The sequence below is a fragment of the Podarcis raffonei genome, chromosome 7, assembly GCF_027172205.1.
Source record: "Podarcis raffonei isolate rPodRaf1 chromosome 7, rPodRaf1.pri, whole genome shotgun sequence".
NCBI classification, from domain to species: domain Eukaryota; kingdom Metazoa; phylum Chordata; class Lepidosauria; order Squamata; family Lacertidae; genus Podarcis; species Podarcis raffonei.
The window spans coordinates 48,420,760-48,448,301 of NC_070608.1; the positions used below are offsets into that span (position 1 = coordinate 48,420,760).

The 27,542-nt window shown below is 42.3% G+C and overlaps 1 protein-coding gene across 12 annotated transcripts in view; it reads left to right on the forward strand.

The window, feature by feature from the left end:
* The first annotated feature begins 11,854 nt into the window (after nt 1-11,854).
* PTPRM (protein tyrosine phosphatase receptor type M) overlaps nt 11,855-27,542 on the forward strand; it is a 408,835-nt gene continuing 393,147 nt past the window's right edge. For 3 of the 12 annotated variants that reach the window (XM_053396504.1, XM_053396507.1, XM_053396510.1), the window contains exon 1: nt 11,857-12,263. In XM_053396504.1, coding sequence (XP_053252479.1) covers nt 12,191-12,263 — 73 coding nt within the window. In that variant the 5' untranslated portion in view covers nt 11,857-12,190. Of the gene's footprint in view, nt 12,264-27,542 lie in introns of all 12 variants that reach the window. The other 9 variants (XM_053396509.1, XM_053396515.1, XM_053396512.1 and 6 more) reach the window with 6 other exon arrangements.

A 27,542-nucleotide genomic window follows, 5' to 3' on the forward strand; every position in this document is an offset into this window, starting at 1 on the left:
TGAGGAATGAGTTGTGAGAAGCTCGGATTGCTGAAAGCCTGTTGTTGATAAATAAACCCCAATTAGTCAAACTGCCAGCGTGTCGTGTCTTGTGTGAGAGAAGTGCTAAACCTGACACCCTGTGATGATTTTTAAGGTATACTCTTATTTCTAAATGCTTTTGGTACATTTTAAACTTGCTGGCTATGGATTTATTTTTATTTGCTTTTGCTCTGTCTTTTCACAGTATAAATATATATTTATAGCAATAAACAGGTAGCAGCACATCATTCTGGTACTGGCATCTTAAAACAGTTGGGAGGCAAAACATATTCAGTGATGGCTGCAAACAATAAAATTATAATCTGCATATATGCCACAAGACCAGTGGCCCTGATCACATCTCTCTATATCTTTATTCCTGATAATGCTGCTGTGATGCTGTCTTGCCAAGGAACATAAAGAATTCACAAAAGCAAATGCCACCTGCAAAGCTCAAAAACAATAAATCAGACTCAGATCCTACTGTTCAGCCATCTCTAGCAAGAGGTTTTTGAGTATGAATTTCAAAATTGGATAGGACAAAAGTGTGTGCGATGCTACAAGGGAATATTTGGAAGATACTCTCAATCACAGTAGCTGCCAAATTGTACTTCTCCCTGTTGCCCACATCTGTTGCTCTTTTTCCCTTTCATGTTTATTCTGTGCTTCTCTATCCTCAGTTCATTCATCTAGCCACAATTGCTTCTGTCCACCACTGTTTCTATCACTTGCTATTCTCCCCTTTGTTTTGGCTTCAGTCTGTACACCTACTTTGTTTTCCTTCTGTCTTTCACCCGTTCACTTGTCTTTGATAAACTAGATCCCTTTATCTCGGCCCTGACATAATTAACTGCAATCAGGGGAAAAATATTTCTAAAAAACAAATAGGAAGATGGAGAATTCCTGAGTGCACACTGTTCAAAGAGGGCACAGGAGACAGAATGGAGAGGTGTTTTCAATTCTTGTTTTTCTCAGAGATTCATGTTAAACCACAGTTGTCCTATTATGAACTGAGTTTTCAAGGAAGCTGAAATTTTAAAACCCTGCAATATCTACTAGGAAAAGACTTAAAGGAATATTCATGAAAAAGAGTAAATTTGATAGGAACTTGCTTGCTGTGCCTTGTATTGTACTTTTAACTGTGTTTTCAATGCTGTATCTTATTGCTAGTTGCCCTGGGCTCCCTTGAGAGGAAGGGTGGGATATAAGCAATAATAAATGCTGCATATATTTGTGTACATGGGATTTTTAGAAGTTGATCTGGACATTACTCGAGGCTTTCTGTATATCGAGCTTCACCTTTCATTAAAAAAATATGGCAATACATTAACAGTGGCTTTAGAGCAGCATTACATAGGCTTCATTGTCTTCAGTGCGGCTTACTCTCAGGGAATTGTGTTTAGGAGTGCAACTTCTTTTTTCATAAGATATTATTAAAGCTTTTTGATGATACAATAACATAAAAGAAACTAATCTAAAAAGAAAAAGAAAACGGAGTCCTCTCTCAAAGGTCACTCTTTTTTATATATTTTTATTTTTATTTTTCTCATTTTACAAAAAGGATCACAAATATAAATTCACACAGTCGTTTTAAAGCATCAAATCATCAACTCTCTTCCCCACTTTCTGCAGTTACTTATGTCATATCTTTTACCTCTGCATATCCATTTCGTATCTATTTACTATTTAACCTTTATATTCTGTTTAGGTTACTCCCACTGCACATTTTTATGTCAATCCTGCTAATGATTTAAATTGTTTACAATAATTCTTCAGATAGTCAATAAAATTTCCCCATTCTGTATTAAAACATCTCTCTTCTTGATTTCTTAATCTTCTGGTAAGTTTTGCCATTTCTGCATACTCTTAACAGTTTTTGTTGCCAGTCTTCCTTGGTTGGAACTGTTTGTTCTTTCCATCTCTGGGCATATACTGTATCATTTGCGCAGCTGCAGTAGCATACATGAATAACTTCATTTGTTTTTTGGGTACCTCTGAACCTATTATTCCCAAAATGAAAGCTTCTGGTAAAGGAGGAGCCCAAAGAAGCATAGCTGGGTTATGTATTCTTCCCATTATTCACTGGAAAATCCACTAGGTTATCAGGAGATACCCATACTTTGACCTTTCAATAATAGAGGCTAATCTGTAAGATTATTTCAAAAGTAACGTGTTAAGAGGAAAGAGTTTTAGGGTACATTTACACCAACAGAACATTTATAGTTCTACTAATCCCAGAATGGGGCCATAGGCATATAAGAATTTTGCTGCAACGTGTGATTTGCAATAAAATGTTGCAAATATTCCTGTTCAGGTTCCAGCCAGCCAGCCAGCCAGCCAGCCAGCCAGGACTCCCCTCCACCTGGTTGTCTCTTTCCACCCTCTCAATGGTCAGCATTTCATGACTTCTGAGCATTCTGTCCTCATTTGTCTATTTGTTGGGAAAGCCCCACAGGTTTCCTATGTACCTCTGCAAAAGTTGAGGTTCCCCCAAATCTACCGATGTCTCCCTCCAGTGCATGGGATTTGCTCCATCAATGTGGCAAAAATGCAATACAACTATGAGTGTCAACTCATCGCCTGTGTTGTCAAAACAGCTTTGACAAACCAATGTCAGATTTTATGTCCCTTTATCTGTATATTGCAAAGTATTTTACTGCATCCAAATACAGTAGTTTTCAACTGAGAATACACTTCATTTCTTATCCTCTCATGTGTAAATATGCTTTTTGCCTGATCAAGGCTATAAGCTCCTTTTAAATAAGCTCCCATTATTTTCAGTGGAGTGACTTGCTGTTGGGCAATATTGTGTCCCTTCAATGGACATTTGCTGTTGGTACAAAAAGCAATCAAGAGGAAAATGACAGCCCAAAGTAGGAAACTTTCATGCCTCCCCCCTTATCTTTATAAAGTGTAGACTAGGCAGACCTTCAATCAAAAGTACTGTGGATGAATCCATACCACCTCCACCTCGTAGCTATAAAAAGCATTAAATACGTAAAAGAAGATAAGCAATCTGACAAATATGAGATGATGGCTCATTCCATTCCAGAAAACTCCCACTCACTATGACCATTTTATTTACCACATATGAAAAAAAATCTGCTATTATAAAACAATATGGGAAGCAGAATAACTTGTACAAAATTGCTTTAGCCTAATAATTGCAAACAGTTGTCCACTTCTAATGTTATGACTAGGGTGGAATGGATAATCAATAGGACACAAAGGTCAGAGACTACAGTGGAACTAGTCTGCTAACTCTTGTGGAGGTTTGGGTTAGAGATTGCTCCATTTTCTTTTGACTGGATGGTACTGAATAAGCAGACAAAAAATGTTCCTTCCCTCTGCTATTCCAACACTACTCTTAAAAAACCCAGAGGATTGCTTCGAATTCCTGAAAAGCCCAGTATTGTCACTTGGCATGCCAACTATTGTGTTAGTTGGAAGTGCATTGCTGACAGTACAAATGCAACATCTCAGGAATTGTGAGGGTCAAGAGAAATAAAAATAAACACACACCTTATTTTTCAGAGGTTTGGAATGAATGAAAAGCAGAAAGGGGATGTGTGCTTTGGGAGAAAACAGGTCTCAAATATAAGAAGGCATCACCAGCTTCTGTTAGCATAACCCAGCCTTTGTCAGGCTGGTGCCCTGCAGAAGTGTTGGACTACAACTTTGGAACTGTAGCTCAAAACATCTGGAAGGTACCAGGATGGTGTTGCCCGGTACAGCCATATAAAAGCCTTAAAGTGAACACTGTAAACATGATTTCATGCACTTTGGTTGGTTAATATATTTTCAGTAATAGGGCACATTTTAGATTCTTTACCTTGCTTGCCAGATCATGAGGCAGTCTTTTTTGGGAGGCAAAATCGAACAATCATGGCTGCTTAAGTGGTCCTATCCCTCTCATACTTGACATTTCAGGACTCAACTAATGCTTTGGAAACTTTGCACTGGGAAACATAATTTTGACTTTGGATTCACCCCTGACACCATCGTCTGTTTTTTGCTTTGCCCAGTTTCCTTCCCAGCACATTCTTCTCAAGAGTTGAGGCAAAGAGGGAAATGCAAAGACTGGAGGTGGGGAATAACATGGACAACTTGGGCTGGGGTGGGAACAGTCTTGATGAACCAAAGCAGGGGACAGGAGATACCAAAGAGACTGGCCACAACTGTAGCATCTGTGCTTTTAAGGTAACCCAGAGGAAGGTGTGAAGGGGAGAAAGAAATGGGTTTTGCATTTAAAGGTGAACATTCCTAGTTTGTACTTTCCAAAACACAGAAATGTGGATAACGGAACTTATGTAGGACTTGAAAAAATGAGAAACCGAGACAAGCTAAAGTTGGCCAATTTGTCCATCCCTACCTAGGACCCTGATTTTGAGTTATCATCTCTAAACTGAATCACCCAGACCTCAAAATTCTGCACTATATAGAAGTTGAGATGCAATCTTGCCAGTATATAACCTGACAGTGTGGACCACTAGGTTCCCTCCCATTTCTAGAAAAATTCAGAGCAGCCTGTAGAATAAATAAATAAAGAGGAAGGGTTCCAACAGTGATTTCTGTTTCACTTGCTCAAAATAATTATTCGAATTATTTTGGTAATCAAGCCCATCCTCACTCATCTCAATAATAAACATGGGTTTAATCAGGATCAAGAGTCTTTACTGGTATTCAAAAGTTTAACCTAAAGTGGCTGTATTTATTAAGCCAAATACTGCCTTAAGTACACAAATGCTGCAGAAGATAGCATGTAAAGCATGTGGATCAGTTACTGAATTGTGTCCCTTCTCCCAAATCTGACACAGTTGTTCATTCTTTAATGATTGTGCCACAGCTCTACTCTTCTCCCTGTAAGAAGCCAGGAGATGGCCCAAAATCTTCAGGAAATGAGTTTCTACCTTATATTAGTTCCAGTGGGACTATGATCTAGATTCACAGAGCAACGTTAATCTAAAATAAAAGGCTATGAAATAACACACGGGTTAGTCTTCCAATACTTGAAAAGGCTTATGATTTTTATTTTCACCATAATATAAATCCCATCTCAACTCTCAGCCTAGATTACTATCTTTACAGGAAGAGAGACATCAAATGTGGGATAACAACGGAGTTTTATAAGGTTTGTTCTCGCACAAGAGATATAGTAACTATAGCTGTAGAGGAAAGTACCATTATTTCCTTATAAACAGCAACTTTTGAAGATTTGAGCACAAGTACACTACAATATAAGAACACACAATATGACTACATACAGCATTGCACTTGGATAGCCAAGCTGAAGTACAGCACCCTCTGGCATTTGTCAATGGTTGCTCTCCCCGTTTCCCTGAAAGAACATGGTAAGCTGGAGATCCAAACTTGGCCTGGTAGCAAGTGGACAAACAGAGCAAATTTAGAGCGGATGTTATCTGATGATAGGGTCTCACTTGTGTCCTCAACTGTGCTGCTGCATTCTGAACAATGTTGAGATCAAGCAAAAAGGACATTGCAGTGGTCCATTATTGCCGTCACCAATGCCTGGACTTTGGTAGTCAAGCTCTCCTGGAACAGCCATAGTTGTTGCACCAGCTGCAGCTGGTAAATGGTGCTTCTAGAAAACACTGTGGATACCTGCATACTTCCAGTGACAGAGCTGCATCCAGAAGCATCTTCAAACCACATACCTGCTTCCTTCAAGGGGAGTGCAACTCAATCCAGGCTAGGCAATTGATTAATTTCTTTGACATGGGAACAACTCAACTTCCCGCCTCCCTCATGCATTCATTGCACCACTGCATCCAGATTCCAGTCCAGGATCACCACGACTTGTCCTAACTCAGATGTTATGGAGAAATACAGCATACTGATGGCACTTTGTCTCCAAACTCCTAATGTCCACATCCAGTGGCTTCAAGGAGACATGAAATAGCATTGTAGGCGATAGAATAGTGCCCTGCAGCACTCCATAGCATAACCTCCAGGGGGCCAAAAAGCACTCTTCCACTACTACTCTCTTGACTCAATCCTGTAGGTAGGACCAGAACCACCGTAAAACAGTGTCCCAATTCCCATTCCACGCAGCTGGTTCAGGGGATGAGCCACAAAGAGATGCAGTACTTCTATTACTTTAAGGAGGGGTTTTGACCCAGGACCAGTTTCCTTAAGTCCGATATATACAGTGACAGGACAGGGAAAAAGCTTCCTCTCTACTGCTAAAGCCTTTCTCCCTGCAGTGAATCAGAGACATAACAAAATTATACCAGAATACCAATAGGAAAGCCTGAAGGCAGTCCTCTCTTTGATATTTCTAATGCTGCAGACGATTGTGTAAAGATCTTTCCATTCCAAGCACAGAGACACCATGGCGTAGGTTGCTTTAGGAGATGTGAATTAGTAAAAGTCCCCACAGTATTCCTTTTACACCATCACAACATAACAGTTGTGTACCTATCCTCTTTCAGACCGTGGCTACTTTGCTGGTGAGGTTTCGTTGCATATCGACAAAGGCAGATTGTGAAATTAAACTGGATTTAGCACTCTTGCACATCAAACCTGCTCCTCCCTTCATGGACTTTTGGGTGTAAGGGAAGTGATGGGGAAATGCACAGGAAAGTGTGTCATAACAATTTATTGATGTGATTTCATATAACCTGCCTGCAAAAAAATTGGAATGAATGTTCAACAAACAATACTTTGTATAACGTCCCTGCAAACTTTTTGCAAACAAATAAGGGTTCATGTTCAATAAACATGTTGACTGGAAGCAATCTTGCTTGCATATATGCTCTTTTGATTGGATATTGTGTTTGGCATAGTAATCTTTTGAACTGCTTGGCTTTTAGGCCTTACTTTATAAACCCTCTGATGCACCACGGCATTTCCTCTCTTTGTGCTCCTTCCCAGCGATCGTTCCTCCTCTGCTCACTGCTATGGATGCATGGCCTGATTGTCTGTCTCCAGGCACTGTGATCATATGCAAGAGATTCCCACATGGTGGGGTGGGAGTTGCTAATCTTCATGTCATGTTCGCAGGGATCTCTGTGACATGGAATTGGTCTACCATCAAATTCAGTTGTTTACTCCTAGGTAAATGGTTATAGCCTTAATGTTTGCAATGGTGTGCACAAATGCAATCTATGGCAATGGTGTAAGGTTCATGTGATTGATTCCTCATAGGTAGAATAGATCTCAAATTCTTTCTCAGAAATAATTCAGGTATACTGTCTCAATACTTGATGTTTCCCTTTTGTCCTAGCTCCATTTACTTCCCTGTATTTTCAACATTTAGAGGTTTGACTGTGAGTAAAAAATTTGGCAACCCAGCTGCATTTCAGTGGTTACTGCATAGAAATATGTAGGATAGTTTACACTGGTTTATATTTAACATTGGATTGGCTCCAGGTTCAGTCATGATGACTAACTTGGGTTCCATTGATTTCAGCCACCTACTCAAGCATGACTAAGTCTGGATCCAACCCACTAGGCTTGAAGATTGGAGTATATGTATAGCGAAGGGCTCAGGAATCAGTTGCTGGATTCCCATCAGCCCTAGCCAGCATAGTCCATGCTCAGGGATGGGTGTTCTAGTTAAAGATCTGGAAGGTCCCAGGTTCCCCATTGGGGTAGTCTGAAGTAATTTAAAATTTGATGGTCTTACAAGGGTCTCTCTCTTTAGATGGAAATGTATATGGTTTCACTTATTTCCCAGTGTTGTAAGCCAACTCTCATACTGCTAATTCTGCTGAGTGGGCTTTGTCCCAAAGCCCTGCCCTGAGCACGCCATTTTGGAACACAAAGTAAATTAATGTCCTAGAAACAATTCCTCTTGCTGCTAACAGCTTGATTCTCCTGTGCTGTTGTATTTTCTGCCTGTTATTTTCCCATTTCCTCTTTGCTGCCTTTTTTTAGTGCCTCAGAGTTGAAGAGGGCCAAAGCACTATGGGGGAGCTCAGCTGTCAGAGAGGGTGGGTGGGGGAGGTGGAGGGAATGATTTTCCAGTGCAAGTGAACTGCACAGCACGAAAGGCTGGATTTATTACCACACACGGAACCTGTCTATTGCCTTTAAGCTTGTTCATTTTTATTTATGATCGAACTGCACCATTCATTTTCCGATGGGGGGTTTTGCCAAGAGAGCAAGTTCTCTAACTTCTCTCGTGGACGCCACAGCTGAGGCTCTGGCGTGTTGCACTAAATGAGAAAGTTAATGAGAGGCTTTTGTGTCCCGTGTGAGATTTGAGTTTCACAAACACACCCTTTTCTCCTCTAGCTAAAACAGCTTCCTGCCAGGAACACAAATCCTGAGCAGACTCCTCAGCAAACAAAGCAGCTGTGGGGAAGAGGAAATGCACTCATGCTTTCCTCTGGGGGCACCTAAAAGAATGACAAAAAGTGAGACAGAGAGAGATGAAATGAGGAGTGAGGAATGGGCACCAGAAACCACAAACACTGTCCGCCTCCAAACTTTGTGGGGGGAATCATCTCCCCCAATATATCTGTATACATAGCTAACTGAAGTCATTTTCCTATTTGCAAACTGAGCTGTTTCTAATTGGTTTGGGGTCCCCTCTGAAAACAGATGGAAAAAGAACAGGCAACATAAATTTGTTGCACTAACATTATGTAAGTGTTTTAAAAGTTCAGGCCCAATAGTCCCATGTCTTCAAACCTATGAGTTCAGAATAAGGATGAAGCTACTCAAATTAAGTAATGATGCTTTTATTCTGAAGGGATAGTGGTTAGGGTTGGACTCTGGCTCCAATGTGTTCCCACCACAGGATTTTGAATCTGTGTACACATGATGTTACCCACGATGCAGAGCTAATCTGTACTACCTTGGGAAATACTGCTGTTCAATGTGTTTTTCCCTCAACTAGCTTCAGCCAGAAAGGAAAATTTAAGCTGCATTATATTTGAGACAGCTATTGCACATGCGTGGATGATAGTGCATGTGCAGATGAAAACTTAATGAACTGGAATTCAGGGGCATTACAGCTGCGAGGAAACCAAACAGACAATGCACATTGGATGCAGACATCTCTGCCCGTATTAGGGGTGTCATATTTCAAAATGTGAAAATTTCAAAACCAAAATCTCCAGGAAAGACATTTTAGCCACTTTTCAAAAATTCCACCCAGACAAATCCCAGATATGTCTTATGGCAGCCCTAAACAGTGTACAGCAGTGTATAAAGGTAAAGGTACCCCTGACCATTAGGTCCAGTCGTGACCGACTCTGGGGTTGCGGCGCTCATCTCGCTCTATGGGCCGAGGGAGCTGGCGTTTGTCTGCAGACAGCTTCTGGGTCATGTGGCCAGCATGACTAAGCCGCTTCTGGCGAACCAGAGCAGCGCATGGAAACGCCGTTTACCTTTCCGCCGGAGCGGTACCTATTTATCTACTTGCACTTTGATGTGCTTTCAAACTGCTAGGTTGGCAGGAGCAGGGACTGAGCAACGGGAGGCCACACCGTTGTGGGGATTCGAACCGCCAACCTTCTGATCAGCAAGTCCTAGGCCACCCGTGTCCCTACAGCAGTGTATAGCAATGTGCAAATGCAACTTGAAACACAGCAGGGTTTCTTCTTCTAATGGGTACCTTCTTGCTAATGGGTACGTAGCCTAAGACCTGAGGTTCAGCTCTTCAGTCAGCCATGAAGCTCACTGGGTGACCTTGAGCCAATCACTATCCCTCAGCCTAGCATACCTACCTGAGTTGTTGGGAGGATAAAATGGGTGAGATGTCTCTGATTGCTCCCCCGTCTTTCCTTCTGGAAAGCTGTACCTGTACACACACCGTCTTTTTTTTCTGGAAAAGGAAGGCTTCTCTGGGTGCGTGTGCAGCCATTAGCATCCCTCTGCTAATCCTTATGGGCTGTTTGTTATTGGATTGACGCTTGTCTGTTATTTTATTTTGAATGAGGGAGAAACAGCAAAGTTAAGCAGCCTGGTGCTTAAGGTAATGTGTAGTTTGATCAGAACAGATAAGCAATGGGTTATTCATACTGATAAAAAAGACTGAAGAAGTTAAAAAGTCTGGACCTGGTGTTGACTAAGCTGAAGTTTGTTTGCTGTGGTCCACAGGGCAAGGTTAGTTCAAATGTTATATGGTCTCTGTCACTGGAATTGTGAAAGAAAAGGCCACTTTTAGAAGCCTATTTGCAACCTTCTCCTTAAGTGAGGAGAGGACAATCTTCCCAGGTGGTTCCTTCTGCGTGTTTGCTGAAAGCCTCTGTGACAGGGTGGAGGGTGAATAACCCTAAAATAGTTACAGGAACATGTTCTTAAGCAGAAAAAGAAATATCTGGTGGGAAGGCAAAAGGTAGCAATTTGCAGGGATCAGAAAGAACACCTCCCTCTTCTTTCCCACCTCCAATTATTTTTCTGCAGAGGTAGAGCAGGCACAGCAGGATGACTGCATCATTTCCTCAGGAAGGGATGCCAAAAGATGTATGAAAATGGAAGGAGCAGAGGGGAAAGGGGTGTAGGAAACATATTTTTAAAAACTTGGGGAAATGCTCCATACTATACAGGGATGACATTTCTTTCCGTTTTTAAACTAGGGCTTCATGGAGAGAGATGCTTGAAGAGCATGCTTGAAAACATGTGCAGAGTTCACCTCCCTCACTGTAACTTGTCTCCCCACATAATTGTAATCAGAAAGCCAAGCTTAAGAGCAAGGTGTTACTCTCAAGAATGCCTCTGAACTTGAACAGACAAAATACAAGCCCACACTGCTAATAACTTTTAGACTTTAGTTCTTCCAGAGAAATTAACTAGTTGTCCACAAATGTCCAACTGCGCTTGCTGCCTTGTCGTTTTCTACTTTTCTCTGCCATTTTGGTAAATCCGCTTGCAGACAACTCGGGAATGTGTGCTAAATTTTGCACTGTATTCCACCGTAATTCCAGAAACGGCTTTAAATTGTGTGAAAGCTCAAGTGTGCAGTAATGTGGAAATCAACAGTCGTGAAAATGGGATAAACTGCTATGCGAATGCAGCTGCAGATGATCTGCCTTATTCCTTTTCAGATTTTAAGCGTCTGAAAGGCGTAACAATAAACAAAAAAGGGCCTGCAAATAGCCTTCGCCTGGAATTCTTTCCCAGCGATCTCCGACGCGTGCGGAGGTTGGCTGCGGTCATCCGAGCCAGGGAAAAGCACGCTCTGCACACGTCCCGGGGCCAGCCGCGCGCCCGGCCGAAGTTGCAGCGCTAAGTCGCGCCCTGAAAGAGAAGCCAGAGCGGCCCGGATTGGCTCCAAATAATTAACGTTGCGCGCAGCTGCAACACTCACCTGAGGGGAAGCCTCAAAACGACTTACTGCTTAGCACTGGGGCAGCGAAATAAATAACAAATTGAATGGCGGGATAAACTAGTGCAAGCTCAGAATTTCTGTGCGGAGAAGAGCGCACTGCCCGGGTTCCAGCAACAAACTTCCCCCGCGTTTCTTTCGTGCGCGGCACGTAGGACTTCTTCTCCCCCGAGCTGCTGCTTTGTTTATTTGCATTTCCCTCACAGTTTTGGTTCCTCCGTTTCCGTCCGGCGCTATTCCGCTCTTCTCAAGGAGCCTACCTTCGTGCGGGCATTTCAAAAAGACTTTCGGGTCCGCAGCAGCAGCAGCAACAGCCACTTAGCGCGCCTGTCCCGTTAGCTTCTCCCTCCCACCAGAGCAAACGCGGCGGCGGCGGCGGCGGCGGCGGCGAGGTCCTCGGAGCGAGCGAGCGAGCAGCCAGCCAGCCTGCCTGGCGGGGGTTCCGCTTTTGGCGCCACTCGCCCTCTAGCGGGAGAAAGGCGGCCTCGTCGGCGGCTGGGCGTGACTTGGCTGCTGGCTGGCTCTCGGCTGCCTGCTCAGCGCCTGCCTGCCTGCCTGGCTGCCGGGGGGAGCGCGAGTCAGTGCGGGGACTGGAGCGAGGAGAGAGTTCCTCGCGAAGACGGCGCGGCGCTCGCGGCTGGGCGGCTGCGGGGCTGGAGCGGCGCAACAGGGAGCGCGCGGGCTGGCGGGAGTTTCCCGGGGGCCGGGAGGGCGCTGCTGACGGGGACGCGACGCTGCTGCTGCTGCTTTTCGGAGCCCCCTCTCAGGCCGGCGGACCCCGCGAGGAAAGGGCCACGGAGGGCGCCCGCGCCAGCCTCCCCAACCCCCCAGGACCGGGGAGGGCCGGAGGGGGGTCTGTCTCGAGGAAATATGGGGAAAGTTGAAACTTGCCTCCTGACTTTGGCTGGACTTTTGCTGGCAGCGGCAGCCGAGACGTTCACAGGTAAGGCAAACCCCGCGGAGTCCTTTTCAGAATCATAATAATGAACTCTGGGCGACTGCTGACTCCTTAAGGAGCTTTTTGTGGAGAAAGGTGAAGCGGGACGGGCTGCCTTGGGGAATGGGGAGGTATTTTTTTTTCCATCTTGGCGGGTGTGACCCTTGGAGCTGCTGAGTGGATTTGAGGAGGAAGGGGAGAGAGAGAGAGACGCTTGGAAGGGAGAAGGGGAAGTTCCAGGCGCCGAGGGAGGGATCCCGTTAGTTTGGCTGCCGGGTGCAAAAGTGCAAGACGCGGAGCGAGGCGGCTGCGGAGTCTGGCACGACTCGACGAGCTCCCTCCCTCGAAAGGGAGGCGGGAAATCGCAATTCTGAAAAAAACACACCATTACACTTTAAATATATATATGTGTGTGTGTGAAGGGCCGTTGCTTTAAATCCAACCCCAAACAACTTTCTGCAAGTTGGCTGCTCCCGGCCAGCAATTGCAAATGTCCGGACTTCTCTCCCTTCCCAGCCAGGGACGCTCCGTCTAGGCGAGGCGGGCGGGCTGCTGGCCGCTTTCTGAGCCGAGCTCGTGGAGCCCACGGTCTCTCGTGCCGGGTGGCGAGAGAAGTTGGGCAAGAGAAAGCTGCCCAGCATACCTTGCGCGGACCCCTCTCTCCAGTCCGACTAGCCACCCAGTTTGTGTAGTGCAAGTCTTCGCTGGACTGCTCTGGGGCGGAGGCGACCTTTGTGCCTTGAGTGCTGTGTGACTGACAGCCCCTTTGGTCTGGCGTCCAGGTGTGGCAGGGGGACGCAGGGGTCCCGAGCTTTGAAGAGTAGTTGTTGTGAAGAAGTGTTTTCCAATGCTGGTCAAGTTGTGTCAAGCTTTGGACGAAGCAGTGCCCTGTGCTGTGATTCCTTCATTTCTCCCCACTTTGTAGCAGCGAAGTGATAATCAAAGAGTAACTTTTTAATTCTACCTGGCAGGCATTTACTGCCTCAGCATCCTCACTGCTTGGGCTCTCCTCCTCTGGATACCCTCCAGTGTGCGTAACATGTTTTAATGGTGCGTGTGAGGCATACAACCCTCTAATTTTGGTCTGTAGCTGGATTACGAAACAGTTAGTTCCACAGAGTTGGATGGGATGAGTAACTTGGGCTCATTTTGTTTGTTTTTCATATGAACTCTAGAAACCTATGACAGAAATTGAAGACATCTGGGCTCCATGTTCTTCTACGTGCTTTGATCAGGAGGAGAAGTAGGACTCTGGTTGTTGCCTTGGCTGCAGGGTACTTGGTGTTTCGTGCATTAAGTAGTGCTTGTGTACAGCACCCTTGTGTAACTTAAGTTTTGGATTTTAAGAAATCCGCTCTTCATGGCTTCTGTAAACACATTCTGGTTTAAAGGAATGTTCCAGGGACGCTGTGTGTATAAAAGCAGCCTGTGTTTTCTCAAAAGTTCCCTTCTACATTTCTAGATAAGTCAGAAGGTTCATTGCGAGAGAGGCGTTCCAGAGGTTTCCCCTGGTATGAAATATAATTCTGAAGAAAAACTCTCCACCATCCCTTCTCTGGTTTCAATGAGGCTATTTGTAGCTGAGCTGTGAATCATGAAACTTAACTCGCAGTTAGCTCTCACTTTATTGGGATAAAGCCATACCTCAGCTTAACTGCATAATTTGCAGCACAACTTGTCAAAATATTGGAAGAAATGAGCATTTTATGTGGGGCTGCATGCGCAGAAGTGTGTGCTTGCCTTGCTTAGAAACAATACTATCTCAACACCAATTCTGTAATACTTGATGCTTCTATTAGCCTACCAAAGTTACCACTGGGTTGCAAAAAAGAAAAACCAGTTTCCTGTTCCAGTCAATAAGTTTCAGACCAGTTTTCATGTATAAGTATTGGAAAGTTGTATGCCAAAAAGCCTGTTGTGCCTATGTGGGTAAATGTCTATATGTGTAACGGTAGGTACTACAGACAGCACTATTATTTGGAGCATAGAGTATGGGCAACTGCAGAAATTATTGAAAGATGTCAAGAGAACAGATGAGCTTTTCTTATTATTTTTTAATGCAGTACTGTACACCAGAGATGGAGAACCTATAGCCTTCTAGACACTCCTGGGCTACCATCCTAACCACTGGCCATGCTGACTAGGGCTAATGGGATTCCCTATAACACCTGGTGGGCCACAGGTTTCCCTATCCTTGCTATATACTGAATCTGCATGTATCAAAAGTTTTTCAGTGTTACGTTCGGCCAGTCCCCACTGGAGAGTCTTTCTTAGGAAGTAATCATTAGGAAATCAGCAAGAGCAAAAGTTACAGTCAATATTTATATTGCTGTTGGGTTTGCTGTTGTTTTCAAGACATTGTTGGGATGAGAAGTTAACTGTTAACAAAAAGCATTGAGTTTTCCTGTGACATTCTTACAAGTTTGAAATTGTAAATATACACCTTAGGTGTACAAATTCCCCAAAGATAATAAACAGTAATGATAGTTTATAGTTGAAAAAGCAATTGTTTCTTGGATTGTATCAAAAATGTTGTGATTCTTGTCTAAGATCATGTCATTTTGTAAAAACTAATGATTGTTCTGAGGCTTGTGTCCTCATCCTAAGCATATACTGTAAAAGTAAATCCCTTTACAGCAGTAGACTTCAACACTAGTCCCATACTCACTTGATTGGCAGCAAGCTCTATTGAACACAGTTCAGCTTACTTCTGAATAAACCTGCATAGGAATGCACTGTAAGTGTGCCTGGAATCTCCACATAGTTAATAGGTTTTGCCTGTATATTTAATTTCAACACATTTAATGCTTTCAATTGAAACATGGTTGTAGACAACGTTTAAATATACAGAAAGCTACTTTTTTACTAGCTTTGATTTTAGATTTATTTATTTTGTCAGTGCCAGGCAAAACAAACGATTTTTGAAAATGCTTTTGTTCAAATAGAAATAGGATACAAGAGATGTCAGTAACAGCATAATCTTAAATTTTATGTTTTGTATAAAATGAAAAGTGTATGTGTATGAGTTCATATCAATTGCAATGGAAGATCAATAGAGGTGTAATGGAATTTGAAAAATATGCATTTTTATAACCGCCTTATTTTTTTGAAGCAGTTACATATTCAAAAAGCCTGCAGAAAGTTGGTGCTTTTTGTTTATAACATAATATTGTCCCAGAGAGGCCTATTGTTAACCTATACAGCTATTTCTTGTATAAAGTGGTGGCAGAAAACTTGTATACCAGCTAATACTGCAAACCTAAAACCAAGTATTCACAACGGTTAGGATTTCAACCTAATATTTTAACTTTGGATTTTCATGAAGTTTTATTGTGTTTGCTGGCACAGCACCTGAACTTAGAATGCTTATATCTGCTGTCAGTAATGCCTTTATGGGCTTCTTGTAACATATAGCATTATGTAAAGGAAATGATGTGATATAAAAAGTATTGGGAAAACTATTAACTTTTACAGCCCACCTGTACAACTTCATTTTCTTACAATATGTATTCATTTGAGAGTGGGGGGGGGGGACAAGAAAGTGACCAAGACAGCAAAGAAATTGCTCCTTTATAAAATTACATATTTTAAATGCTATATTAGAATTTAAAAGTTAGTTCTAGTGCCAATATTAAATATATTGGGAGCGTCCTTACATAGATGCAGTCAAAGCAAAACTGTGTCTATTAATCAGTTTTTCATTAAAGTACATATATTCTTAACTGGTTCATAATTTGTTAATTCAGTGCAGTGTTGTTTACAAACATTCTGAAGTCTATTTTGCAGTCCTGTGTTTTTAAACACAATAGTGTGAGACAAAGACCTTGTTGTGGGTGCAAAATTGCAGACGAGAGAAATAAAGGCTGGTTCGCAAGTCTTATGGTTACTTTCTGGGCATGGGAATATAATTGGAATTTTCCATATAAACCCGAACTTTAGTGTGTCATTCTCACTACAGCGCACTGGGGTGTTGAACGTTTTGATAGAGCTGCATACATGACCACACAAACAGCACATGCAGAGCTCAAACATGGAGCATACGGATTGTGACTTTGCACATTAGACTTCAGGCATGTAGATCTCTATACAAATGCAATGTCCACCTGCTGCATGGACATCAGGCGTTGCAGGGGGAGGGTGGAACTGGTATGCTGAGAGAATTGGGCCAACTTATTTGTCTCCAGTCCCCATTCTGCGCAGAGAATAACTGCCTGCATAAGAGCTATTCATTCATATATGCCACTTGATTTCTGTGCATTTGGCTAATAATGTACGTTTGATGTCTCACAGCTGAATGTGTAAACTTCAGCACATGAAAGTCCAGGTTAGTGGTTGTAGGGGGTTGAGCATCACTGTGTGTGTGCTTACCTCTGTTTGTTTTGTGTATCTGGTGAAATTCCTTGAATTTATGTGGGTAGATCCCAATCCCAAAGATCACTCTGCACATAAAGGCATATGTGTATATGCATGCCCTTCCAAGGGATAGTTTGACTGAGCCAGCCACGTATTAGACAGGCGAGATGAGCCTACATTTAGATTCCGCCTACTCCCATCCCTAATGGACGATGGAGGATGTCAGAACTGATCACACCAGACATTGGATCACCCTGGGTTTAATCTAGCTACAGGAACTGCTCGCACTGCCCCAGGCAGTAGATACCGGGGACCCAGTGCTCTTCACAGCGCTCTTCGTGTTTTCTTTATACTGTTTCTTGTCTGTCTCTTTTCTTATATGATGATTTTCGTGCTGAAACCATCTCTGACTTGTCTTGTGTTACTTATTAAAAAATTAAAGTTTTCTGTTCAGTCACTGATTAAAATGGCACTGTTATTATGATAATATAGAGGAGAAAAGTATACCCTACAGCATATTACAAGGATGTAATTACGCTGAAGAAACTCGTATAATGCATCTTTGGTCTCACGTTTAGTTATCAGACTCTTCCAGAAAAATTACAGTGTATGTGTATTTTTTTAAAAAGAAAAGTATTTAATGCAGATGTAATCTGTTGGATTGACAATTGTAGAGACTGGATTTGCAGTATAGTCATAAAATGCTTTTCTTTTCCTTTAAAACAAAAAACCCCCAAATCCCAAACCCTCCACCCCACCAGAGTTATGTAGCAATGGCTGAGGGAGGGAACATTTAGTGTCTGATTTCTCTGTGTTCTTCAGCTGAGAAAATGTTCCAGTCATTTGTGATGTGTGTGCAGCTGACTTTCCCATTGGGAGTGAAGTGAGGTAAATTAACAAACTAGCCAAACTAGGCTGACCTTCTAGAAAAGCCATCTCTGCAATTCTTTTCAAAAGCTGTTGCATTCAGTGGCGGTCTTGACACAAATCCAGTGTGCTTTGGATTTAACCGATGCAGCAGGACAATTCATTAGTTTCATACTAAGAATTTTCTACAAATACTGTTCTGTAGGTTTTGTAGTTGTTTGGTAATTAGGATACATTGCAGCCATTTTAAAAAACACCCGTGCCCTAGGATTCAAAGTACCATACATCTAGTTCCCACACACCTATGGTAACTTTGAACTTTAGTTTCTCAAATAACAGCGCAATGCTACGTGGCAAACTACTTTATGTAGTAGCTGAGGGATGCGTTCCAAAGTGGCAATGGAGTTTCCTGTTCAAAATATTTAAAAAGTTACAGTCCCACATAAGATGTGGTATGCACAAGTTCTTGGGCAAGCATAAAGTTGTCCTCTGAATTCTGGCTCTCTTTTATTTTAAGTTAATAGCACTTAATGATGACTTTATTTGTTTTGGTGAACAAATGAGTGTGCAAAATAAATTATTCTTCTAGCAATTCAGTTTTCCCAGTGTGTTCAATTTTATTCATTGTTAGTTTGGAGAACCTGTTCTGGCAAAGTTTACTAGATAAACAAGCAAATAAACATATAAACACCACCACATTTTAATTCTTGGTGGTTTGTGTTACCTATACATTTTGTTTTCAGCTCTCTCACTTGGACTTTTGTTAGTGTTCTGGTTTTTATTTTAAAGGCATGAAGTCATTCAGCTACCGAGTTTTGTTTGCTGTGATCTACTGCTGATCACTAGGTGTAGCTGCATCTCTAAATCCACGTTCATAAGCCATGATTGTATGCTGAACTTGGCACATTCTGAGTTTGAGGCACAAAGAAGTACGGTATTTAAGGCATTTGGAATGATTTGAAAGTTTGATCTAACGTAAGTTACATACCTTTTTGAAGGAAAGTAAACTCCTGAAAGATCAGGATCCATCCAAGTCTGTGTAATAATACATTTGCTTGCTGTTTATATTTTTAGTCCTTTACTTTGCTAGTGGCTTTAACAGGGAACTGAACTTACAGAAACAATTGTACACATTTGCTGAAGAAGTACTGTAAAATTACACTGTGTGCATGTTTTAGTATGTTTGTTCAAACAAACATGAAACTATAATATTCAATATAACTTTGGCAAAATGTACTTTGCTTAAAATCACTCTCTATGAGGGTAAAGCTACTGAAATTTGGACTACAATTGTCTTGGGATCATCTGTGGGTGAAATATTAAGTCTAGGAGTCTCATGAACTAGATGTGCTTTGACTCACATTTCTTCAGCACAATGAGAAGTTTCATTTTCCAAGGAAAAAAAAGAATTAAAGAATTCCTCTGGGTACAAACAGTTCTTTGGTACACCTAAAATACATTTTTAGAATTTAGCTGCAATAGTGTTTACTTTTAAATTTGCTAGGAATTGAACTTTTTGGTTGTTGCACTGTGTTCTGAAACTTGTAGATTTTGTATGTGTTGGAGAATGTAGCAGCAATTTGGGACTAAGGGAGTATTCGGAATGTGGTGAAAGGAAAGAGTAGCTAGCCAAAGGGGATTGAACAAAAAACTAGCCAAAGTCATTACAACCACAATAACATTTTGCCAATTAAGCGATGATGTTGTAGACTGAGTCCTGTCCAGTGGTGTTAACAAGGAATTCCAAAGAGTGATGGTGAGTGGGATTTTAAGGGCTTGTAGGAATTGCCATTTTATAGGGATGGAATTGAGATGATCTTAGTAACCTATGTGTTGTGGGCAGAATAGAAACGTCTTATTTGTTTTCAATAAATAAGAAAGGGAGCAAGAAATGCTTCTTAATGCAGTATATTCATAGATGATCATGGTGTGTCTTTAATCTGAAAAAGGATTAAATACAGTTATGGAGGATAGGCCGAATGAGCTGCTAGCCATGATGGAAATGCAACCTGTTGTCTGACAACATACCCTTCCATACTAGATGCTAAGTAAAGCAGGGGATGGATATAAGAGTTTTCACAACTGTATTTAGCTAGCTACCCAGAATAGTTATCTAGATAGCAATTGACCTGACACAGAGTTTCTATGTTTTCCCCCCTGAACATCTTTATGTGGGTCCTAGTTGAACATTGTAGTTAAGGTGGGCCTTAGCACTGCTGAGGTGGTGCTGTGACTTTTTGAGGCTTGCGGCTGTAGCCTTGTGTGCACTCTGCTAAGATTCAGACATATGGCTGAATACAGAAATAATATAGAAAGAGCTCATATAATTGAGAATGTGATGTTCTGTTTTTACATGAACAACTATGCCTAGCATATCAGCAAATCGTAACACCAATATGCCATACGCACCCTTCTCACCTGCCTGGTTTCTTCTTCCACTACTCAGAAACAAAGGGTCTCACAGCTGGATGTCTGAGGTGGGAGGAGCTTGCTCTGCTAATGAAATCATTTAAAAGTGGATATACATCCTAGATCTGGTATTTCCAATAGCCTATCCCTCCAATGACATCCATATAAACTCTCTTCAGTGCCCATAAAGGCTGTAGAATTCCCCCGTCCCACTATTCCCATTGCTCTTTGCTAAGAGTTGTGTCACACCTCCTCCTTGGAGGAAATCCCCCATTTGCAGCATTTTTTGGGTAGTGTCAGAATTCTTTTTGAAAATTCCATATGTGCCCATGAGCTGGAAAAAAATGGTGATCCCAACACTAGACACTAGTTAACTGTGGTAACGACTGGAAAAAAATACTGGAGCTGGTGAAAGCAGCCATAGGTTGGTATTGAGTTCACTTGCAACTGTAAACTATGGTTTAACAAACTTACTACATACATAACAAACATAATTTTATTTATATGCCCCCTTCCCACAGTTCAAACCATGCTCAAGGCTGCTTACAACATGAAAAAAATACATAACTACAACATAACAAAGTAGTCATAAAGCATAAACGTTTAAAAATACACAACCAAACCAAACCAAACAATTTGCACATAAATCACAAGTTCTAAAATAAAGATACAAAGAACAATAGCTACAACAGTCCCAACAAAAAACTCCACAAAGAAAGAGTCTGTTCAGCAGTCTAATCTTTTGTAGCTGGAGTCAGTCTGGGCTCTGCCTTTCCAGGCCAGGTGGAAAAAGGCCTTCAAGGCAGGGAGCAGGCCTTACAGAATTCTGGCCACTCCACTCCACGCTTATAGTCTGGTAATCTCACTTGGTTTTTTTTATTTATTTTAAACTAAATTTATATACCACTTGATTGTAAATAGAACCTCTAAGCTGATTTGGCAGAAATCTATAACACATTGTAGATTCTTGTATATACAGTGAGTGTCATTTAAAATGCTCAGCCCAAACTGTTGTGCACTGCTGTAATGTGACTGGGATTAAATGTAATTTACTATGACAATGCATGCGCACTTCTAATAAAGCTGTTAAATACTCATTCCCTGCTTGTTGTCAGGTTCTGTATAGCTCCACAGGAGGCTTTTATTTCCTTAATGGTTTAACTTATGAGTGCTGCTCTACTGTATCCCCAGTCTGCATGGATTCTCATATTTTTACCATTTGCTTCCTTGTTAATGAGTTGTTATATGGTCAGGGCTCCTGTTTTCTTCAGTTCTGCACCACTGTGCAGAAGGAACAGGTAGGAGACAAGAGAAACCTGCTCTGCATCTGAAGGCATCTGCCATTTTAGTAGATACTGTTAAAAGAAAAAGAAAAGCATTGTGATGATAATAATTTATTAACAACTCTTAAAAGGCTTTTCTAGTGGCCCTTGTAGCCTTAGTCTGTCTCCCATCAGACTTGTCATATCCTGGACAACGTAGAAGCAGTGCTGAGGTAGTTTAAATAGGATGAGCTGCTTTTAGAGTATGCTCTGTGCATATATAGAGGGAAAGAGCATGTATTAATAACAGCTAACCTCTACCTTGTTTCCAAAACTGACACTACAATCTGAATTTTTAAGAAATAGACTGTTAGAAATCTTACTGAGAATGCTGGTTTACAGGTGGGCAAGAATTGATTGGTTGTGTTTGCACATAACACTGTGTCATGATTTGTTTTAACAGTGGTTTGCTCAACAAATCATGAGTCACTGCGTAGATGAGCAAACAAACCATGGCCTGTTTCTACAAAGCTTGACTTGTTTTCCAGCTGCTCTTGCTTTGTGCATTTGTAGCTTTAGTGTTACGTGCAAATCAGATCACTGACAACTGCTAAATTGAGGTGAAATTTAAACAAAAAACCATCAGTCCCCCTTTTCTAAACCTGCTCCAATATGGTGGCAATCAGCTGGCTATTTTTGGAGCTAACTTCAAATGGTGACAATTGCTCCTGGTTCTTTCTCCCCCGTTACAATCCTTTGTTGCTTGCAAATACTTGCTGATGCAGCTGGGGTCAAAATGACTCCAAAAACCGAATTAGTTATGTATTGTTCAACATGATCTCTGCAAATAGCAATGATAGGAAAAAGAAGCTTTGTTGGGTCATGAAGAAGATTCTAACTGGATTAAAAAAATGATATTTGCGAAGGGATTTTGGAAGCCTGTGCGATATTATTGACCATTGAACCTGTTTGCAGTGATTTTAAGAAAAGTGAGAGAATTTGTCTATTATGAAACTAGTGGTGGAGAGTCATTTTCTCAAGAATATGTTCTGTCTGTTTGGAAAGGTTTTACTTGTTTTATAATTGTGTGGCGTAATAGTTAGAGTGTTGGTGTCTGACCTGGGAGACCAAGGGTTGGATCCCCACACAGTCATAAAGCTTACTGGGTGACCTTGGCAATCACCATCTCTTGGCCTAACCTACCTCACAGGGTTGCTGTGTGGATTAATTGTGGAAGAGGAGAACCATATAAACCACCTTGAGCTCCATGGAAGATAAAGATGGTCTATAAATGTACAGTGGTACCTCTGGTTACAAATGCTTCGGGTTACGAACTCTGCTAACCCGGAAGTAGCTGCTCCTGGTTGCAAACTTTGCTCTGAGATCGAACGGAAATTGTGTGCAGAGGGAGGCCCCATTAGCGAAAGCACGTCTCAGGATAAGAACAGTTTCAGCTTAAGAATGGACCTACGGAACGAATTAAGTTCGTAACCAGAGGTACCACTGTAATAAAATCAAGAATTTTTTTAAAAATAATGATATATGATATTATATGTATAACGCACCCTGGGACCTTATGGTGAAAGGTGGTTAAGAAATAAACAAGAAATTGAAATAACAGGTTCTGGTCTAAGCATTAATGGACATCAAGGGTACGTTTGTTTGTTTTAAAGCAGCTTTTTGCAGGGTCACTTTGATCCTTGGATCCTGATGTGCACAGATTTTCAATTTTCAATTTTTTGTATGATCAGATAGGGCAGAAATTGATCCCAAAAGTTGTAAGGATATACCATACTTTTCGTGCATAAGACAAGGGTTTTCTACGTTAAAGTAGTGTTGGAAAATTGGGCTCGTCTTATACATGGATAGTGCATTGTGGGGACGGGGGATTGGTTACTGCTGGGAGCTGTAGATTGCTGGGAGCGGGTGATTGTTGGCTGCGGCAAGGGCTTTTTTTTATTGGCTGTTGCATCGGCAATTGGGTGAGTGATAGGTGGCTGCTGGCGGCGCACGGTCAGACGTTTGGTGGCTTTTGCGTCGTGTGCGATAGGAAGTGTTGTTCAGGCGGGTGAGTGATTTTTGGCAACCCCGCCCTCAAAAAAAGCTCAAGAATTCTGGGCAATATCGACCCATTTTCTTATTTTTGAATCCCCAAAAATAGGGGGCGTCTTATACACGGGGGCGTCTTATACACGGAAAAATACGGTAACTGATATGCCATGAAGCGCCATATGAAAATTATAACTTTATCATAGTTGTGGAATACTTAACCTACAGAGTTATAGGAAACATGGTGTTGTAGAAGTTTTATTAATTTGGGATATATTTGACCCCAGTGTTTAACCAGGGGTTAAAGCAGAATAATCTTGAAGTGGCGACATCCTTACTCCATTTAATTTCCATGCCCTGCAGAATGTCCTAGAAGGCAATATATTCCAGGGTTACTTAAACAAGGTCCATGCAGTAGTAATGTTTAAAGTGCTAACCTGAGCCCGGAAAATCTTAGGTGCATCAAATGGGTAGAATTTGGAGCTTTAAAGCAGCATAGGTTTCTTTGTTTAGCTAAACATGTTTCTTTGCTTAAAGCAAGCTTTCCCTCCTAAAATGAAAAATGTTTTGGTGTCACAAAGGACTGTTTTTTAAAAATAAAATAAAAGGCATGGAACTCCATGTGGGCAGTGCACTCACTGGCCCCATTCTGGCTACAATCCTGTAAATATGAACAGGTATCACCTAGCACTTTTCAGATTATTTTTGATTGGCCTAAAATGGATGTGGTCACAGTGTGAATTTGACAGCAACAGCAGGCAGCAGGCATGGGAGGATACGAATAGCTGTTATGCAAGACCACAATATGTATTTTTCAGCTGAAAGATTGCTACCCATAATATTATCTTGATATTGTATCTGTAAGGGAAATAAATTTACCTAGATTATGTTTTGCTTTGCTCAGTGATAAACTGCAGTGTGTCTATATTAAGAAGAGCCCAAGATGCAGATGGAAATAATTTAAGAGCAGAGTTTTAAGCATTAGAAACCCTTTCAGCCAGTGTTAGAAACTGAGATATGAAAGCTAGGAGCTAAATGGCACCTTAAACCTAGGTTATGGGCGCAATAACGGAATGTCTAGGTACACTTTTTAAATAACAAGAATACAAAGCCGAAAATGAATGAACTGCAACTAAAATATTATGTTCATTTTTCATATGGTCTAGTTCTTCCCCTGCCCACCCCCTAATATTCTTAAGAGGGTCTCTTCTCCAGTCTTCAGAGGGTAGTTGAAAGTGGGGAGCCAGAAAAAGTTCCTCCTTTCCTTCCACTCTGCAGTTTTAATCTGAAATCTTAGGCGCAGTACTGAGCCCAGAGCTCAGAAACTGCTTGCGCTAATGAAATTCTTTGTCGCAAAATGCGCCTAGAACACTGCTTTCAGCTTTAAACGGAACTAGAAGTCTACAAAAATGCCATTCAATTCTCATGGCAGTATTTTGCATTTTAGTATTGCTGTGTGGCATTGGAGTTGAAGCTGTAGAACGTTCAGAATACGGTATTTGTGTTGCCTAAGCACTACAAAAATAACATTGAAAACCAGATGGTTATGAAAGGAGAAAGGGTTATGTACTTGTAGTTTCTGAGTCTGAAGAAATTATATTTAATCATAGCTTGCTTCAAGAAAGCAGCAAGCCTCTTCTCTTTTTTTAAAGAATATCTGCTTGCCTTCTGTACATGGAAAGTAAGTATAGAACCGATATTAAAACAATGACTAAGCCACACTGAGGAAAATTGAGTGATTTTTTTAAAAAGCAGTCAGCTGTCATGACAATTATGCCAGACAAACAGGGTTTCTTTAATTTGTTTTTAGGAAGAGAAATGCAGTTGACGAGGTGGATTCTAGTAAGACTTTTGATCTAGTCGTGACATCTTCCCAGGAGAGTTTGAAGGCAAGAAGAAAGTACCACAGCATGAGTAGATAATGGCTTGAAAACCTTTGCATGATAGCTGGTGGTAACTTTTGGATCAGTGTCAACTCTGAGGCCTGATTCATACAGTACCTGAATCACAGCCCACATTGGTCTGTAACATAAGAAGTGGAGAATTCAAGTAGGAAAGGAGGTGTATCATGTGGGGCACCACCACAGGGTTAAACTGCAGCTGCTTGTGTTCACCCTCCTGTTTATAGGTTCAACAATTTGAAAGTGAATGAATGAAAGTTGAACGCAGTACAAAACTAGGGAGCAAAATAGAAATTTCTAAAAATAATGTTTTTGGAGGGGCCTTGGGGTTGATACTGGGGCTGGCATGGTTAGACATCTGCTAGGGCCTGCAACCCAGCAGGGCCCCCATTCCCAGTCCTTCCACCCTGCTGCTCTGTTCCCCCATGCTGCTCCTTGCTGTCACTAGCTGCCGCCCCCTCTGAATCTGAGCAACGAGACAGAGAAATAGCTACAGCTCAGATTGCCGCCTTCTTAGGTAAAGGTAAAGGGACCCCTGACCATTAGGTCCAGTTGTGGCTGACTCTGGGGTTGCAGCGCTCATCTCGCTTTATTGGCCAAGGGAGCCGGCATACAGCTTCCGGGTCATGTGGCCAGCATGACTAAGCCGCTTCTGGGGAACCAGAGCAGCGCACGGAAACGCCGTTTACCTTCCCACTGGAGTGATACCTATTTATCTACTTGCACTTTGATGTGCTTTCGAACTGCTAGGTTGGCAGGAGCAGGGACCAAGCAACAGGAGCTCACCCTATGGCGGGGATTTGAACCGCCGACCTTCTGATCTGCAACCCCTAGGCTCTGTGGTTTAACCCACTATTCTGTAATAGCACTTTTCAAAGGCAGCCAAACTTAGAGCTTGCTGCAGTATTCCAAATGTGATGTAGCTGAGGCATGTCAGTGCAGAGCGCAACCTTCCTGCCCCTCAGGACGCTGCCTGGATCTCCTCACGGAAGTGGTCAGCTGGGATCCCTTCCCGAAACCTAAGTGCAGACAGGGTTCAAAAGTGGAGGGCGAGGGAATGGGCTGTGGTGACAACAGCGAGGAGGAGTTGGAGGAGTTAGATGCACTCAGGGAGGTGACCCACACTCAGTACCTTGCCCAAATGTGGATGTGGCACTGGCGAGAATACTTGAAGAGGCTATACTTGGTCTCAAGAGATTGAACTAAATGATGCTCTACATCCCAGTAAGCTCCCAGGACAGTTTGTTGCAGATACATATTCTGGGTCTTAATGCGATTTATAACATTTTCATAACGCCAGGCTCTGGCTGGCAGGCTGTGGAGTGCGCATTTGAAGAAGTGCTGAGGGGTGGTCGGTGGAGGAGCGCTGAAGAGTGTGTGTGTAGAGGTGCTGTGCCCTTGCTGCTTGGAATCAAGAAGCCAGCAGCAGCGTGTCAGAAGGTGAAGCACCGGGCGATTTTCTGACACAGACAGGCTCCTCACCGGCTCAGCCTCCTTGTCACTCAAAGCAGCTGCATCGCAACACACCAGAGAGAACAGCAGAGAGGAGAATGCAAGCCGTGCATCCGGCTCCAGGCAGCAGTGGGCTGGATGCACCATGAACGGGTCACAGAAGGATCAGGATCCGAGTGCAGAGGAAGCAGCTGGCAAAGAGGAGGGAGGAACTGGTGGGCCTGCTGCTGTTTAAACACGGCAAACCACACCGCCTGCCCACCAGATTGGCTGCTGGGGTGGCATGACACGGGCCCAGGACTCCCTTGATGCAGGGGGCAGTAACACGCCCCCTGCAAGCGTGACAGAAGATGGGTGGTGGCAGAGCAAGGCCTGGAGCTGGCTGCCTCAGCGGCAGCGCCTCACTCACTCACCCCGAACACGAGCAGTGCACAGCTGTTCCCGGATGCCAAATCTTGGTCCCAGATTCCCACTGATGGGCAGGCGCCCTGGTGGGGGCACCACTAAGCCTAATGGATAAGACAGCCCTGAATAACACCTTCAGATTGCAGCTAGTGAAAAATCTAAAACTCTGCTGGAAACTGAATGCCTGTCATTAGTAATTGTTAAAGTAGTGATATGGTGTGCGCGCGCGCGCACACACACACAGACACACACACACACACACACACACACATATATAACACAGTTTATCATATTTAACAACATTTTGATTTAATTCAGTGCCGTTAGACTACGTGTTGGTATTTTACCTTAGCATTTAAAAAAATAAATAAGGCATATTACAATTTTATTTGAAAGTTATGTTAGCACAATATGTATGTTGGACATTGCTTTTTATTAGATGGCCATGAGAGCTGCCAGTTTCTATACAGTAAGCATTAGGTTTTCTCATCATTTTATGGAAAATCAAGTAACGCCAGAATGGTGTGTCAGGCTCTTCTGTATAATAAATGATATTCATATACATTACATGCAGCAATATGTAATAG